This window comes from Dipodomys ordii, unplaced genomic scaffold (assembly GCF_000151885.1).
Source record: "Dipodomys ordii isolate 6190 unplaced genomic scaffold, Dord_2.0 Scaffold73, whole genome shotgun sequence".
Taxonomy (NCBI): Eukaryota; Metazoa; Chordata; class Mammalia; order Rodentia; family Heteromyidae; genus Dipodomys; species Dipodomys ordii.
Window position 1 is genome coordinate 8,344,947 of NW_012267289.1, and position 18,928 is coordinate 8,363,874.

Below are 18,928 nucleotides of genomic sequence, written 5' to 3' on the forward strand. Positions count from 1 at the left end.
TTGTTGTTGTCGGTCTCTTGGGGAGATTAAGCGTTGGAACTCGAACTCTCTTTTTGGTTGGAGAGAGCTGTGGCGTTTCCCTACTGCCCCGTCGCCATCTTGGTCCCCCCTCCCTCTATTATCTTTTAAGTGATTTTTATAGAATGTTCCTGTAGATATACAAGTGAAATTAAGAAGTGTCAGTCCAGTACTGGATGATATGAAATATTGAAGTCTATACCATTTTAGATCAAGCCATTATTTTCCCTTGCTACCATTGTTATTATTATTTCCATTGTTGTCATTGACAGAGAATGATCACTTGAAGTTCTATAAATTGATGCTGGATTTTGAGACTAGAGTGTTATGAAGTACAAGGAATATATTGTGTATGCATATTATACTTACTATTTTGGGTTTGAGTAGCTCTTTGTTCCTTTTTGATCCTCTTCAGCTTTTTCAGTCAGAAGGGAAGTGGCAATCAAATTTATAGACAGTAAATGTTTTCTTTGGGAAACACTGGAACCAATCTTTCAATAAATGAATAGCCTTAGTTAATGATTACATTTTTTTCCTCAATGATACATATATATATATATATATATATATATATATATATATATTAGCAGGAATAGCATATCAGTGTCAATGTAGACATTTTCAAAACTACTCTTCATTCATTTGAACTCATCCCCCAACCAAAAAAAATACAACCCCATTATTAGAAGATTAAAGCAAAACTTTCCCATTGATGAAGGGAATGAATTGTCTAGAGTCAGACTGACAGCTCTGGTTTCTGCCTGCATTACTGGTAATACCTCCTTGGAACAGTGTTAAAATAACATGTGTGATGATGGAAAAAGCACAGACCTGGGCTTATAGCCCAGATCTCCCCTAGCATGGTTTTGTAACCTTGGGAAATGTATTTATCCTCTGTGAACTTTGATTTGCTGATCCTCGGTGGGAGTGTTCAGTCCTTATTTCATAGAGTTGCTCAGGAACTGACTGAGATACTGAGGGAACTGAGGAAAGTTGTGACTTTCTTGCTAGAAAAAGTCTGGCTGAATTTAGAGCAATGTCTTTGTTTGAGAATAGTGGCTAGCAATGTATTCTGGGTAGATAGAACAGAACGTGGCTCTTAGAAACTGTTATTTCCTGACATTTGGAAAGAAGGCATAGAAAAAGGTGTGTCATTACTGAGCTTGAGCCAGAAGTCACAATTCTTACTGCTTGATTGATTTTATAAAGAAAGAGTGCTGATAGTATGCCTGAAATTGGGATTGTGTTTTGTTTCTTGATGACTAAAGTGAATGCCATACCAGAAACCCAGTTTTTAGACCCCAGATTCCAAGTCCAGGAGTCCTACATTGTCACACTGTGAAAGTTCAAGAAAGATGCATGTCTTCAGACAACATTTTAGTGCATACATCTTCAGTGGTAATGGTTTGTGGTGGGTACAGACATTGTCCTCAGGTTAAATAGGGAGAACTAGAAGCAAAGAATGAGAAAGATATGCCTAGTTAAAACAGTCCCAAGTTACAGATATGGCTTCCCTGACCATGATCTCTGTCTCTAATGGCAGAGGCCTGGTGGATGGACTATAGCTTTTGGATGTTTTCTTTGAGATGCTAAGAAGGCACTGCTTGTGTAAGGGGCAGATTGCCATTTGACTGTCCCTGAATCCTGTTCTTGGAGCCCAAGGTGACTGTAAAGTACTACAGGAGAAAATAGTGCAAATCAAAAGACACGTATGCAAGGTGGGGTGCTGCATACCCAGCTTTTATCCTATCTTTCTTTTCTAGTTAATTTACATACCATTTCTAACCACCACATAAGTACTTTGCATTACAAAATATTGAGTATGCAGGCAAAATAATTCTTAAAGTACATACCTTCATCAGTAGCCTTCATAGATTACATGACAAATACCAGGGTTTTGGAGAACAAATGGAATTAATGTATTGTGCTGTTTGCTGGAATCCTGAGTGTTTTCGTTCTACAAATGCCTTGGAACAATTTCAGACAGTCCTGTTAGGCAGACAAAAGCCCGAAGGCCTGTGGCAGGTTGGACTTCATTGTTTTCTAGCGTAGGCAGAAAACAGCAGCTGCTTTAAATCAAATTTAAAGTTTTAATTATGTAAATTCAGATTTTATTGTAGGTTGAATAGGACTGTTCTTTTCTGCACATTTTTGTTTCTAAATTTAGGAGCCCTTTTTCTTTTCCAGCTGAGTGTGTTTTACTTACCGAGACATTTCTCATGAGACTATGAGGGAAAAATTAAGCACTTGAGACATTTAAAGAAACTAAAAAATGTTTTGTAAAGTTACAATATAGAGATTGTAGAATAGCAAAGAAATAGAAAATTGAGAGGAAGGAGAAATAAATGATTTTTTAAAATGATATGTGTCTTAAAAAGTATCTTCTTTTAGAGAAGAAAATAAGATTTGAAAGGAATGGTCAATAAAATAATAATTGAATCAAATACTGTTTTGACAGAAAGACTTTAATTATGTCAAAAATGTAATTTCTGTGTTCTCTTAATCTCCTTTTATTAGATCATTACTTTAATTTTTTTATTAAATTAAATTAATTTGGTGCTGGTACTGGAGTGTGGACACAGGGCCTGGGTTCTGACCTTAGCTTTTTCTCTCAAAGCATGTGCTTGACTACTGGAGCTACAGCTCCATTTCCAGATATTTGGTGATTTATTGGATATAAGAGTCTCATAGACTTTCCTGCACAACTTGGCTTTAAATCTGGATCTCCGATTTCGCCACTGGAGAAACTATGATTACAGACATGAAGCACTGGTGCCCAGCTCATCATCCAATTTTATAAAGCACTTTTGTGGATCTCTAACATATTTTAAAAATATTTATGTTTTATCGAGTAGCCCCTTAGCTCACTTTCTATAAGTAGCTACGAATAACAAGCTGCCACTCATTCTAATTAGAAAAAAAGAACACAGTTGTATTCATGTTACAGTCTTAGTTCGTTTGGATCCAGAGAGAAATCGTGTGGCTGGAAATTGCAAGCTAAATAGAGTAGTTAAAAGAAAAAACTAATGTGTCTTTCCCAGATGTGAACACTCTGGAAATGTCAACTATTTGGCTAGTCTTCTGCCAAATTGTGAAGGTGTTTTGCTGTTGAATGAGGAGAGGGCTCTGCGGACAGCGACTAACAACTTGTTCTGTGATGGGCCAAAGGAGGATAGGTGAGGGGGAGCTAAGGAGGATTAAAACTTCAGTTGACACCTATTAAAGTTGTGACTCAAAGGCTGGTCACATTCCAGATGTAGAGGCTTATAGCAGGGTCCTAGCCTGTAAGAAAAAAAAAATATCCTCTTATAGTAAGGGGGGACCAAACATAAAAACAACTGCTTATTCAAAATTAGTGTGCTGGATGAACAGGATCTAAATGTTTTCTCTACTTTTTATATGCCCAATTTGAGTTGTGGTAAGGCTTTTCTGAACTTGGATTAAAACATAGAATGAGGTAGACAAATGGTATATTTAAGATGCTCTTGCTCTATTGAAAATAAGCTTCTTACACACTTTGTCATGTGCCCCAAGGTAGTTTTACCTCTGTGTTTTGATCCTTTTGTGACTCACACTTGAGTTTTCTTTTTATAAGAACTTGTGAGCATGACAGGTGATAGATTCTGTTGAACGTGCATTCCAATTTCAAGTATGTGAGCAAGCATGTTTGGAAAGCAGGGTGAGTAGGCACGTTTGTCTGGAGCTTTTCGGAATCCAAGAAGATCACGAGTTGCAATGGCAGCTCAGTTTTTGCTTGCACATACTCATAAATGTGTTTGTTGTACCAGTAACTTAATTATGACCAGGTAAAATGCACTTTTGGAAGTGTTTAGTGTCTGCAAAGAAGGCCTGATAGTTTCTCTGTTTTATATAAATGTGTTCCATCAAAAATTCATGTTTTACTCTGCAAGGATTACAATGGGCTTTTTCTTTGAGTTGTCACACTAGGTTACTGTCTTTCCATCCATTGATCTCTGTTCACTCTTCTTCTTTTGTACTCTAACCTCTGGTCACATAAATCCTTTGGAAGCATATACCTCACTAAGCTCATTTTTAAGTTTGTTCCCACCTTAGGTGTTAGAGGGTTATATTTTTCCTACATGCTGCTTTGCTGTAACTTACATATGGAATGTTACCAGCCTTTGAGTCACTTCAAGTCTCACCTTTTATAGATTTCAGCTGTACTTTTAATCCCCCTTGGATCCCTCTCACCGATCTATCCTTTGGCTTGTCTAGTTGAGTGTGTTTTACTTACTGAGATATTTCTCATGAAACTATTAGCATTCTTTATTTACTTCTCTCACCTGTACCAAATCTGGGCTGGCCCTGGGTGTTCGTGTGTATTGTCCTTCTGTTGTGACATTAATTTACTGTCACAGTTCAAAATGCACTGTACTTCAAGTTGATTGTAAGGTGCCTGAAGGAATAGGAGCCATCAGTCTGGCTCACAGGTGTGCCACTGGTATCCAGTAGAGGGTCTGCCATGTAATGCTTTATCAGTCAATTAAGGTTATCTTTAAAAAGATGATGCTGGAGCTGGGCAGGTAGCTCAGTGGTAGAGTGCTTGCCTTGCATGCATGAGGCCCTGGGTTCAATTCCTCAGCACCACATAAGCAGAATAAGCTGGAGGTGGTGCTGTGGCTCAAGTGGTAGCATGCTCGCCTTGAGCTGAAGAGTTTAGGGACAGCGCCCAGACCCACAGTTCAGGCCCCACGACTGACAAAAAAAAAAAAAATGATGGTGCTTATTGCTGTCTGTTTTATTTTCAGATTCTCCAAAATGAGGATAAGAGAAACCCTGCTGAGAAGCCAGTCACTCTTCCCACACAGGAAGATCTCAGAAAGCCAAATGACCTTTCAAATACCACTTCAGATACCAAAACAGGAGAAAGTGACAAACAACCAAAAGAAAGCTTTCTTCAGTTTCTTGGTAACTTATTCAGTATCTCAGGAAAATCATCACTTGGGGAAGCTAAGCAAACTTGTTTTAAAGATGACCAAGATAAAGCTGAGAAAGATTCACAGACTCATGAGAACTGTCGTAAGGAAGAAAAGAAAGGGGAGAGGGAGACTTTCAGTGGCTTACTAGGAACTCACGCACGTCCAATGGAAGAACAAGAGTCCAACTCAACAGAACTATCAGATGCCTTTTCTCTGGATAGCACACAAGACAGTGAACAGGAAACCACTGATTTACTGAAGTAAGTCTAAAACAAAATTTAGCCCCAAATTGGAGTTTGAATCTACCTCCTCCTGTCCTGGGGCTTTGACTCAAGGCCCAGGTGGGATCCCTGAGCGTTTTTTTCTCAAGCCTAGTGCTCTACCACTTCTGAGCCACAACTCCACTTCTTGTTTTCCTTGGTTAATTGGAATTGAGAGTCTCCTGGACCTCTGACTTTGAACCTGGATCCTTAGATCTGAGCCTCCTGAGTAGCTAGATTGTAGGTGTGAGCCACCAGTGCCTGGCTTTCAAGTCTTTTAAGCCTAAATTCTAATCCTTATTAGTTGAAAAGATGGGAAATTTTTTGTGCAGTAGGAATCTACTGCTTGAAGAATTATATGATCCTGTATACTTTCCAGGTAATCTGGGGCTTTCTTTAAAGTTACTTCAAGTAGTAGACTAATGCCTTTTAGATGATAAGGGAACATTTTTAAACTAGGGACTTGTGCTTGCTGGCCTGACACTCTTACCACACAGCCATACCTCTATTTCTTTTTTGCACGGGTTATTTATTTATTTATTATGCCAGTACTAAAGTCTGAATTTGAGGCCTTGTGCTCTCCCTTGGCTTTTTTCACTCAAGGCTGATAATCTACCACTTGAGCCATACCGCCACTTTCAGTTTTTTGTTGGTAATTGGGGATAAGAGATTCAAGATTTGTCTGCCCAGCCTGGTTTTGAATCTCAGTTCTGAGAACTTAGGTTCCTGTGTTGATAGCTAATTTGAATTGCTGGCTAGGCTCATAGATAGGAGCTACTAGTGTCCAGCTGCCTTGGTTATTTTTGAGGTAGGGTCTTGCTTGCCAGGGCCAGCTCTGATCCTTATGTTTTCTATGCACTAGGGTTGACAGTGCATGGTTGACACAAGCTACTATGCTTCCCCCTTAGCGGAGATAACAGGAGTGTGAGAGCAGCCATTGCTTGAGATGGAGCCTCACAAACTTCTTTTGTGTTGATATTGTGTATGTTTTTGTATAAAGATAAACTGCCTTATCCAGTGTTTGACTTTGTTTCATAATTCTTTGATCTAGCCTGAAATCTGAAACAACTAAGACCACTTTGGCAAGGCCAACCTTTCCTCACTTACCTCATTTCATTTAGCTACTCTTTAATGGACAGTGAAAAAATAAATGAATGTAATAATACATTACCATCATGGTTGGTAGGATTTTAGAAGTCAGCAGTGATGTGGTTTGAAATGAATTATTTCAGCTAAAATTTATAAAGTATATGAAAGACATAACTGATGATTAGGATTAACCTTAGTTTCTCTCCTATGGAACTTGAAGAACAGGGAACGATGTTTATGAAGGATAGTAAAGCAACATGGCTCACACGAGAGCTCCCACAGAATAACTCTGTAGAGGAAGTTAGATATTGAGACCATCAGAATCTTTTGTCTAATAGGGTCTTGCATGTATGCCTTGGCCAGCTTGGACTGAGGTCCAAATGTTTACTTCCCACATAACTAAAATGACAAGCACAAGCCATTGTATACAACTATTGATTGAGAGGGAAGGTCTTGAGTTTATGGTTAGGATGGCCTTGACCCACAATCTTCCTGATCTCTAGTTCCTGAGTAGGTAGGTTCTTTACTCTTTTTAGAAATTCTTTTTTGATTTTTTGCATTTACATGAGTAGTTTAATATTCATTACAATGGCTGAATGTTTGAAGAAGTTAACAGGAAAGGGGATTTTGGAGAAAGTTCAGTCATTGTTTTGTTAATAGATAATTAGTGAATGCTATGGACTAGATACTTTTGCAGGTGTTTTACTTTAAGACATCTCCAATTTATGTGTTAAAAACTTCTGTTCAAAGTCACATGTAAAAGAATGGAAGCTTACTATGATGATCTGATTTGGTGCTAAAAATCACAGTGATTTGTCTCTAACTATGATACAAATATAAAGACACCAAGTCTGTATCCTTCCTTAGAGTCAGATGCTTTGAAATGAGAAGAATTAAGCCTTGAACTTGTCACCCATGTTGTTACTGTTAACTGCCATCAGATCTATCTATCTATCTATCTATCTATCTATCTATCTATCTATCTATCTATAAATCTATAATCTATCTATACTTATATATGTAATCAAGTAAAAAGGAACATTTTACAGAACGTAAACATCCATACTTCCTTGTCATTGACATGGTGCTTGTCAAATCTTTATTCAGATGTAATAAATACATGTGAAACATTCTAAGACTTTCTTTCCAAATTAGCACAGATAAACAGCATTTAAAAGATACACTTTACTGTGGGTTACTGTTGAATTATTAATTACATTTCCTGGTACTCTTCATATGGTTGTTTTCTTTTCACAGACAAACCAACAGTAAACCAGGGAGTCCTTCAGTAACATATGCAACATATCGAGGGCCACGACAAATTATGAAATATTTAAAGCAACAGATCATATTGGAAACTGTGAGTCCTTTAGGCAGAGAAAGTTCTGACTCTAGTGCAGACACACAACTTGACCCTGGAGGTGAAATTGAGGCACAGATTGTGCCATTAGCATCAGCCAGCACAGACACATCCAAGAAAGGACATTTGCTTGAAGATCCATTAGGAGACTCTGATTGTAGCAGCATAAATATCAACCCAGAAAACCATCTGACAAACAATACAGAACTGCAGAATATTGTTTCCTTTGAGGAGGTTTTAAATAAAAATGATCCTGGTGCCCCTGAGAGAAATCAGTCATCTGCTTCTGTGACTAAGTCCAGCTACACGGTTAGAGAATCTAACCTACAACAATACCATTTAAGTTCAACATTGTTGACAGGAAGTCAGAGCAATGAAGTCCCTTGTAGTCCAGAATTTCCGAGGAAATTTACAACAGTAAAAAATACCAGGAGAAAAAGCAGCTCTGTGAAGAATGATGAGGAACATACTGAGTCACAGAGACCTCCTGCTTCTGATTTCTCTTGTAGTGCATCTGATGGGAGTGATACTACCAAACTGGAAAGAACAAATTTGCAACATCCAAATAAATCAATGAGGAGGAAAGATCTGCAATTGCCAGATAGTAAGTGTTCTGACAAGCCAACTGCAGATAACTCATCAAAGCAGGCTGCCAGTCATACCAGTACCACCGTTCTCCAGGGACGTGCTGTGACAGATACAGGACTTGGAAATGAAGGAAACGGATTGCTTGCCCAGGACTCACAGAACAATGTGCCTGTTAAAGAAATCAAGCAGGCAACAGAAAGTGCCTCAAGTGCTGAACCTATCACTTCAAGTCACGTAAAAACTCCTGAAGACAGTACTGAGTTATTACCCAAAGATACAGACCAAGTATTTGAAAGGGAAGCCAAAATGCTTGATTCAGGACCATCTGATAAAAATCCTCTCATTAGGGGACTAAATCAAGAGAACCCTATTTCCACGAAACGTACCAGTGAATCAACAGTTGTAGCATGCTTAGAAAAGAAAATACCTGAACTGAATTTGGAAATGAACAGAAATTGCATTTCAGAATCACCTGTTTGTTATGAGAATCCACAACAATCCAAAGTCTCACCTGAGGCTAAAAAATCTCTTACTAACCATGAGAATAAAAATTTTAATACCTCACCACCTACCTTTATTTCTGGAAGCAGTGTGCTGAGCAATTTGGATACCCCTGTTTTCAACACTGAAGGATCTTCTGTGCTCATTGAAATGGGAGATGTCAATGTTGTTGATATTTCCCACCAGCCTGGTAAGTATCAAGAGGAATATGTAGCAAGTTGTGTAGAGGCTGCAGACCAGAAGAGTCCACCTCTTCTTCATCTTCAGCATGCATCATCTGTAATTCTTGAATCCAAGGAAGTTCTTCTTGATGGTGAAAAATCCCAGTGTCCACTAGATCCTGAAACCAAAGTCACTTATTCAACTGGGGTGCCACGTTTGAACTTTGAGCCTGGAAGCATCTTTAAGGATGATGGTTCTGTTTCATCTCATGGCCCTAATAAAGCAGAGGTAATGCCATCAAACAGTGAAACAAGTAGGGGCATCATTGTGAAATCTGCTTCCTTTTCCTTAGAAACCAAAACAACTAACACTGCTGAAATCTTACCAAAAGTTGAGGTTGATGATGGTCAGCACAGTACTCCCGAAGGAGCAAAATCTTTGGCTTTGCCCAGTGTAGCTGTTTTCCAAACAGAGTCCAGAGACATTTCTCTAGCTCACATTCTTTTTTCTCCACCAGAAATTGCTGACGAGACAGTGAAGACTGTTTTAGAACTAACGTCTTTAAAGAATGCACATGACAAATATATTCAATCAATGGATCATAAAGAAATGAAAGAGAAACCCTCAGGTGTGAGCCTTACAAAGAATTTCCAGGCAGAGATTTCTCTTCCTGCCTCCAGACATCAGGGAACACAAGAAAACAAGTTAGAGGCCTCTGGTGATCTTACTTCTATTTTCAAAACTAATTTGCCTGAGACTTTCTCCCATCCTGGTCAGAAGAAAAGCACTCAAGATATGGCACAGAATCATGATGCCACCATTTGTAGTCAATCTTTGAATATTTGTAGGACCGAAAAGAATACTGTTCTCTCAGAGATGGCGGAAATAAACTTAGATAATACTTCCCCACAGTTCCAAAACACTGACACCACAAAAATAAATACACCTTTTTTGGGTTCTGCTATAGGTTTGGAAAAGGATACATTTGTATCTGAGAACTCAAGCTTGTTTAATGTGCCTTCTGAGCTGAGATCAGAAAAGGAAGCCTCACTTCACAGGAGAGAGGATCCATGTTTTCTGAGTGATGGTACTGAGAGTGCATCTTCCTCCTCTCTTCACAAGGAGGAATTTAGTACAGTTAGAAATTCACATGATCCCCCCAGTAATTTTGGTTCTGTGAAAACGACCACAGATCTTGCACACAAAGATGCTTCTATAACTAACCTTCGGGACCCTGATAGCTCTTATTTGGAATTGGAAACAACTATCCAGGTAGGGGTAGAAGTGACCTCACATCAGGAACACTTTGAGATTCCTACTGGGAAAATAACCCTTGCTTTCCCAACTGCTGCCCATGTTGATCATCCCATGGAAGCAGAGACTGGAGCAGTTGCTGGGGCTCTGGCGACAGTTAACAGCTCACACCAGCAGTGTTCTGAAACTTGTGCTGAGCATATAGAAGCAAGGAGAAGAGCACATGACCAACCTTTGGTCCTTGAAAGTGGTTTACTCATTGACAAGGCTGACACTTTGATTGAGGAGATTTTTAATTCTGTCAGGGAAGAACTAAAATACAAACACATTGTCGGTACCTGCCAGGAGCATAGAACCACAGGTGGTATAATGAATCCCGGTTCCCTGAAAGAAGACATCCCCGAGCAAAACCCATCAGAAGTGACATTGACAGGGATCCAACCTAAAGACTGTTTGGAAGAGCAGGGCATGGAAAGGGGGTCAGATGTCGAAGAAGAAAAAGCCTGCGTTTCCCATGCAGTCGGTGAGACAAGTCTCCATTTTGATTTTGATAGAATGAATGTATCTTGTTTGATAGAAGATCAAGCTAGCGAGTTAGTCAATGAGGTTATTTATTCAGCACAAGAAAACTTAATAAATGATGCTTTTGAAGATACTGAGGACACCTGGGATTCTGAACCTCAGGCTAATACCTCAAAGATTCTGAACAGTGATAGTATGAAACCACGTAATGTAGTTAGGGACTTCTTGGTATCAGAACAGACAATAAATCAAAACACACATGCAATTAGTGAAAATAAAAGGCTAAGTAAATTCTTCTCCATAAGTAACTTAGTTCATGACACAGAGTCAATTAAAGGAAGAGAAATTGTTCTCTACCAAAAAACTCAACTTTTTGGAAGTAAAGCTGGGCAGTCTGATAGTATGAATTTGCAAGAATCAGATATGGCTTCACAAGCTGAAAACATGATCCATCCAGACCTCAATGACCAAGTACAAACACATTTATTTGTCAATGAAGACTGTAAGAAAACAGCAGAAGGAGAACATGTAGATATGCATAAAACAGGGGAGGAACGTATGGGGAAACTTGTATTGAATTTTAAGTGGCCTCCACTTGTAAGTGATGACATCCATGTTCCCGGCACATCCAAAAGCAGTCTGTCTGATAGTCTTGTGTGTATATCTGACAAAAGCATGCCAGAGCATAGTAAAAGCACACTCCTTGCAATGCCAGAAATAGGAAGGGTACACAGAAAGGGTAATGAAGTAAGTGTAGGAAAAATGGAGTCTCTACCATCCGTATTAGACATAGGGAAAACAAACAGAAAGGATGCAGAATTAAATACTATAAAACACAAAGCAGCCCCTCTTATGTTAGATGCTGGTAGAGCACTTAAAAATGATGCTGAAGTAAATGTTACCAAAACGGAGCCAGAAGCTGACATTTTTAGAAAGGGAGAAGTATACCGAATGAATGCTGAGAGATATATTGAAAAACCTGAGAGATTACCTATCACCTTAGAAATGGATAAAGGTCGTAAGGTGGATATTGAAGGGGATAGTTGCAAACCTGAGGTGATGCCTTTTCTGTCTGAAGTGAAGACTATTCACCAGAAAGATGCTGAAGGGGATATTGTAAAGACTGAGGTGCCCCCTGTAACACTCGAGATAGAAAGTATTTACCAAAAACATGCAGAAGGAGATATTGGTATGACTGGTATGGCATCTGTTATGTCAGAAGTGGAGAGTATCTATCTAAAGGATGATGACGAACTCACTGAAAAGGCTGTATCTATATCTGCTACACTCAAAGTGGAAGATAGTCACCAAAACGATGAGGAGGGAGGTGTTGTCAAGAATGAAGTGACATGTAGGGAATTACAGATGGAAGATATTTCCCCCAAAGATGCTGAGAGAGGTCCTGACAAAACTACAGTGGTGCCTGTTACTTTAGAAGCCATAGATATTTGCCAACAAGATGCCAGAGGAGATACTGGAAAGACTGAGAGACTTGTGGAGGCTGAGAAAACACATAGAACAAGACTGGAATTGACTGTGACACACATGGAAGCCGTGTCTCCTGGATCTGAAACTGCAGAAATGCCCCAAGAGTATGTAGAAGCAAGTGGTGGAGAAATGGAAGACGGGTCCACTGGAGTAAGAGAAGGCTTGATATTGCACGATGATAGACTTGCCTCCCATTTCAGAGGATATGAATCACCTACATTAAGTAAGGATTATGAGGGCTATCCGGCTTTAGCAGTGGCAGATTTCCAACCTGAGAACAGAGTTGTAAGGCTCAACAAAATCGTGTCGCTTACTGCAGTTTATGACAAAAGAAGAGAACTAGACTGTAGCCATGAAAAGGGCGAATCTAACTTAGCCTTTGTTTCTCAGGATGAACAAGAGAATTCTTCCTTTACTATATTATATGAAGAGCCCCTTCACGATGATGACAAATATGCTTCTGCAGAAGTGAGAGGAACACAGCCTCTCTTATTTCCTGACGTGTCTGCTGACAGCATGCCGGTCCTGGCCTGTGAAAGGTCTGAAAGTCGAACTGACCTCGTCCATCATTTTGAAAAAGAAGCTAAACTAGGTGAGACGTATGATGGTGATAGTTCGGAAATGTTCCTATCAGTGGAGGCCAAGAGGTACAAAATTTATCCCTTGGCTTTGAGTCCCATTTATGAGGATGACAGTTCACAGGAGGACATTCTGTCCAGTGAGGTCTCACCTGGTCACCACGGATCCACGAAATCGAGAGAGAGTGCCAACCAGTCCTCTTCCGTGTTATCACTTCTCCAGTCTGTATCAGAGCGCTTAAAGATGAATTTTGATGAAGATGATAGGCAGGCAGCTGAGGAAGAGGAGGAAGAGGAAGAAGCATTGAACAAAGGCCTGGGTGCTCAAAGGAGGGAGCATGTTACCTTTCACCTGCCAGAACCTTCCTTCACATTTTACCCTGATGAAGACCAGGAAAGCACTGAATTTTCTGCAAATTCATACCCAACAACAAATGAACCCGCTCCTTCTAATCTGCCACGTGGTCTGTGGTCAGAAAAGGCTTCCTTCCTACAAAAATGTAATCTGACTTCTAGACTGCATTCTTCTTTAAAGAGTGCTTATCACCAGTATTTACAGACTTCCAAAAATTCCTCAGAAAAAGCCAGATTTGGTGGGATTTTTCAGGAGCCGGTGTCACAATATTTCCCTGTTGAAGACAACTCAGGCAGCTTGAGCCCATATATGGAGGTAAGTTGTTTTGGTCATTAATTACTGAAAGGAAACATTGGATTAGGATCTTGTTTTTAAAAAATGCTTATTAAGAAAAATCAGTATTTTAAGAAGGTATATATTTTACTTATTTTTTAACGAATCAGATTCTATAACACAACTTTGTGTGTTTTAGCCTGACCGCTACCTTGAGGAAATAAAATTGTGTGATTTAAAATGCGTAGTAGAGAAGCTAATTATTCCATAGTCCTTGGGTAATATTGTTCAAACTAAGTTAAGTGAGAGAATTTTGCATGTTGCAGCGTATCATGCAAAGAAGTTGTCACTGTCCTAATTTAGATTATACATCTCATAAAAATATTTCTGTTGGGTAGATTTTTTGTACATTTATTGAACAACTTCATGCTGGAATTGTTGATGTTGCTCATACAAAGCAGGACCTTGCACAGCCTAACTTCACGAAAAAGAGCCCAAGCCATTATGGCTGGAAATGTTTTTAACTTCAGTTACATGTTTTAGGGGGAGTTAGAAATATTAAGGCATCTTGAAAATTGGGCCTTCTTTTCTGGCATTCCTGAGATTGTGGAACTTTTTTGGGATATCTTTATCCTGTATGGCTTTAGTGGCGAATAGTAATACTTGCATACCAATTAATACCCTGCAAGGCAAAGAAATTATGAGATTTAAAGAAATGTATGTTTCATGGTTCCTCACAACTTTACTCTGAATGAATCCCCTTTTCTGCTTTGCCCTGTCTTCCCTTGACACTCTGGCTACTTGCTATTTTCCTATTTATTCTCACCATAGTTCTCTTCCCAGGACTTTTTTTTCTCTTCTGCGCTCATCCCAATCCACCATGTTTTTCACTCACTGAAATCTTCTTTTAGAGTCTCCTGATAGCACTTCTTCCAAGAACCATCTTCTGAATCTCACTGTCCCATTGTCTCACCTTCGTGTTGAACCTTAACCTGGCTTGGTTTCTTTGTATATTACTTGTCCCTTTAATGCTTATTTAGAATACTTGTTGCTGTTGTTGTTGTTGCTTTTGTTTTTTTTGGGTTTTGGGGTCTTTTTGGTACTCTGGGTTCAACCCAGGACATTGAACTTGCTAGGTAAGCACTTTGCCACTGAACTATATCTCAGCCTTTAGAAGGTTTTTGAATGTGATCATCTGTTTGCCTCTTCTAGCTATGTGCTGAAAGCAGTGACATCATATTATGTCCTTTCTTGTTTATAATTCTCTCTCTTGTATTTAGAGAGTCATTTTACTTGTAATGATCACTCAGTAAGTATGTGATAAATTGGATTTATTATGACTGCTAAGAATGTGAGATAGGATGGTTTTTAAGTCTTTTCTCTTCCACTTTTATTATTTCAGAATGTTGATAGACAAACTCTGAGATGTAATCCACGGCCAGGGAAGGTAAGCACACCTTTTGCAGATAGGCTAAGATGAATGGTGGATAGGTAAGGGTACTTTTAGGCTTGGGGAGTTTTAATACTTTTAACTGAGTAAAGACTGATTTTATTTTTAACATAAAGATTTAACATCTGAAGTAATATTTGCTTTTATGTATTTCAAACATTTTATTTTTCTGTATTCTAGGACATTTTTGACTTTTAAATACATTCTTAAGATTAGTTATTGTGCCTACCTACTATATATTGCAGATGGTTATCTATGATCTCCATGGAAGTAACTATAAACAAGAGATCTACTGTACAATTCCTGATGCTACAGCATGGTCTTTTCCGAATGGGGTACTGATAAAAGTTGTAAGGGGCTGGTAAGAAATCTTTTGAAATGTTATAGCATGTTATCTAAAATTAGGTATGTTTTCTTACACTTACACTTTTTGTACTTTTTTTAAGTGAAGTCATATTCTCTTTTTTGTAGTTTATTATTATGATTTCTAGTTTATTCTCTGTAATATTTGGAGACATTAATGTTTGGTAACTTAATTTATTTAGTGTGAAAGGAAACATGGGCTGTTTCCTTTCATGGGCCAGCAGTAGGTCTTAAGAACTAATTGTGTACAACCTACACTACCAATGCCATTCTGTAATTGTACTGCTAGTCAAATGGATTTAGCAAGTCAAACTGAATGTTTTAAATTGAAGCATAGTTTTAAAAATGAGTTCAGAGTTTCTAGGATGTTAAGGAATGAGAAGGCCTCAGAGAATCATTTGTGTAATCAAAATACTCCAGAATTTCTTCTTTGGTCTAAAGATGAGGGAAATCCTTTTTTGTTATTATAGATCATGTCTTGTAGACATACCAGAGCCAGAATTCTTTGGCTATTATTTAGGTTAACTTCTAGTTTGTGTTCAGACTGTAAATAGTATGTGATACTGTTGTCAATACAAAATAACAATGAACACGTCAGTAGTTTACAAGAAGAGGAATATTAGGAAAGTAGTGTAACTTACGATTGCTAAACTATTTTTAATATAAATAGTATTTTGAACATATAGCTTTGTACATACACATGTACAATATATGTGCATATATGTATTCATAAAGAGTAGGTATGTATAATAGGTCTATATGGTAAGATAGTGCTCAGGATTTTTATTTTTATTTATTTATTTTTTGTTGGTCGTGGGGCCTGAACTCTGGGCCTGAGCGCTGTCCCTCAGCTCTTCAGCTTAAGTTAGCACTCTACTACTTGAGCCACAGCACCACTTCCTACTTATGTGGTGCTGAGGAATTGAACCCAGGGCCTCATGCATGCAAGTCAAGCACTCTACCACTGAGCTACCTTCCCAACTCGAGGATTTTTATTTCTTAGTTTCCTATTATTTCCTATTATTATTCCTATTATTTCCTATTATTCTTCCCTTACTGATATTGTGCCTTACTTAAGTTAGCCTTATCTTTTCTTTTCAAATGTAACATTATATATACTAAGAGTAGAAGATGGTGCAGATTAAAAACTTCAAGGAAATAAAATGATACATGTCTTAGTAAGTATCATTTATCTTATGCCTCATTTCTTAGAAAATTAACTATAACTGATAATTTCATTTCTATTTCTGTTAGCTGGATTTTATATGAGAAGGCACATTTCCAAGGTCAGAAATGTGTGTTAGAAGAAGGAGAAAAGGTATTAACTCGTGACTGGTTTCTTCAGAGCAGAAAGCATCCACAAAGAAACTTTGTACTGGGTTCTATCAAACGTGTCTTAAAGGTAACAAAGCTTGATTTTCTTGATTTAAATTTTTGTCATATATTAAAACTGTACTGTGGCCTAGCAATGCTTACTAATGTTGCTAATCTTACTAAATTTGATCCTACTGGTAATTTTTGAATTTGGACATATGAAGGACTTGAGTGAATGATAATTTAAAATGTTATCTGCAAGTTGGTTCATAAATGGTACATATATATTCAAAATATTAGGAGTATATTATCGGAATTTTTTGAAGGATAAGCGAGTGTTCCCAAATACATCTTTTACTAGTTTAGATTGTTAATACTTAATATGGTCATGTGTTATATGAATATTTATGTGTGTATTTGTGTGTGTGTATGTTGAGATATTAGAGAAAGAAATATGAGGAGAGGACATAAAGGTGTTATATCTTCAATCATAATCTGTATTAGTAGAGTATTATTGAAGATTAGGAAAATTTTCCAACACAACAAAATATTTTATTAGAGGTTCTTGGGTAGTTTAGGGGAGGGATGAATTAAGAATTAGTGGTGGAGAAACATCTTAGATAAGGACAGAATCTTTCAGATTTCCTTTATTAGTAATACATGATAGAAAAAATATACATACATATACACATGTAAACAAAACTACATATTTAAGATTTTGCTCATATACTTAAAAGCCATAATTTTTTTTTTTTGTCTGTCATGGAGGCTTAAACTCTGGGCCTGGGTGCTGTCCCTCAGCTCTTCAGCTCAAGGCGAGTGCTCTACCACTTGAGCCACAGCGCCACTTCTGGTTTTCTAGTGGTTTATTGGAGATAAGAGTCTCATGGTCTTTCCTGCCCGGGCTGGCTTTGAACCGCAATCCTCAGATCTCAACCTCCTGAGTAGCTAGGATTACAGGCGTGAGCCACCAGCGCCTGGCTTCTTTCATGTATTTTTAAAATGTCTTTCATCAATAATGTAAAACATAATAAAAATTTATGTGCCTATATGTATGTTTGTGGTATCTATATATATGTATATATATGTGAGTATATCATATGTATGTTTATGTGTGTATGAATATATACACATAACTACATATTTAAAACTTTGTTCATATACTGGAAAACTGGATCTTGTCCTGATTTGATTATTGCCATTAAACTCTTGATAGTTGTAGATATGTTAAAATGAAATACCCCTGTACAAGCAATTGACATAAATAATAAGTACAGAAAAATGAAAAACAGCATGCAGAAACATTTAAGTTTGTGTCTGCATATATTTTTCCCAAATCAAAGTTGCAAACAACTGTGTCTCTAAGAAATATATATGTTGATAAACCACCAGAAAACCGGAAGTGGTGGTGTTGCTCAAGTGGTAGAGCGCTCGCCTTGAGCTAAAGAGCTGAGGGACAGTGCCCAGTTCCAGAGTTCAAGCCCCATGACTGACCAAAATCAAAATATATATATATGTATGTTGGTTAACCTGGTTGATATAGGGGACTGAGGGAATAGGAATATGAGAGATATGGTTTCTTCTATCAGTTTACTTGAAATCTGGGGAGACGTAGCTGACCATATGACTTAGGAAGTTCTCTGCAGGTTCCCAGAGTCACTCAGGGAAGAGACACCTCACTTCATAGAGGCAACTCACCTGGAGGCATCTGATAAGAATCATGCAAAGTTAAACAGGAATGAGATAGTGTGGGAGATGTGTAGGAGTTCCTATCAGAGTCACTCTTACCAGGTACAGAGGTGAGCAGGGTGGCTTGTGGTACTGCAAGAAGATGAAGATGGCTATAGCAGAGACCTTAGTGTTTGCTATCATTGAAGGACCAGACCTGTGACCAGTTCAGATCTGAAAAGCACATTGGAATATACATTTAATTAGCTGACTTACTGGAAGTTCCATAAAAGGCATAATTATTCTGTCGGTGGAATCTTCTGGGATTTGTGTAACTTGTGGTTTTGTGAATATGAGGCACCATGCCAAGCTTAGTGGGGGAAAATAAATGAGCAATAGTTGGCCACCTTCCACCATTCTAACTCCTGAAAAATCAAACAAGAGTAAATGCAAACAAATTTAATCTGGTGAGCATAGATATCTGAATAGGTATTTGCATATCCACCATTTGCTAAGAATATAAGAAAGTATTATTCATGTTTTCACATTTTCCTTACTTCTATTATTAGTTTTTGTTGTTGTTATTTAGTTACAGTGTTAATGCTCATGTTTACAACAGGTTAACCGCTTTTGGTAATGAGAAACAGTAAACTACTAAGCATTGAACAGAAAAGGCATCAGAATTGTCCTGAGTATTTTACAACATAAGAATCAGGCATCACATTGCTTCCTTTCCTTCCAGGCT

General features: G+C 38.1%; 1 protein-coding gene across 1 annotated transcript in view; it reads left to right on the forward strand.

Moving 5' to 3' along the window:
• The window catches only part of Crybg3 (beta-gamma crystallin domain containing 3), a 106,729-nt gene that overhangs the window by 33,150 nt on the left and 54,651 nt on the right, over positions 1-18,928 (forward strand). The window contains exons 3-7 of the mRNA XM_013024151.1: positions 4,788-5,218; positions 7,565-13,430; positions 14,791-14,835; positions 15,084-15,199; positions 16,456-16,603. Coding sequence (XP_012879605.1) covers positions 4,788-5,218; positions 7,565-13,430; positions 14,791-14,835; positions 15,084-15,199; positions 16,456-16,603 — 6,606 coding nt within the window. The remainder of the gene's footprint in view (positions 1-4,787; positions 5,219-7,564; positions 13,431-14,790; positions 14,836-15,083; positions 15,200-16,455; positions 16,604-18,928) is intronic.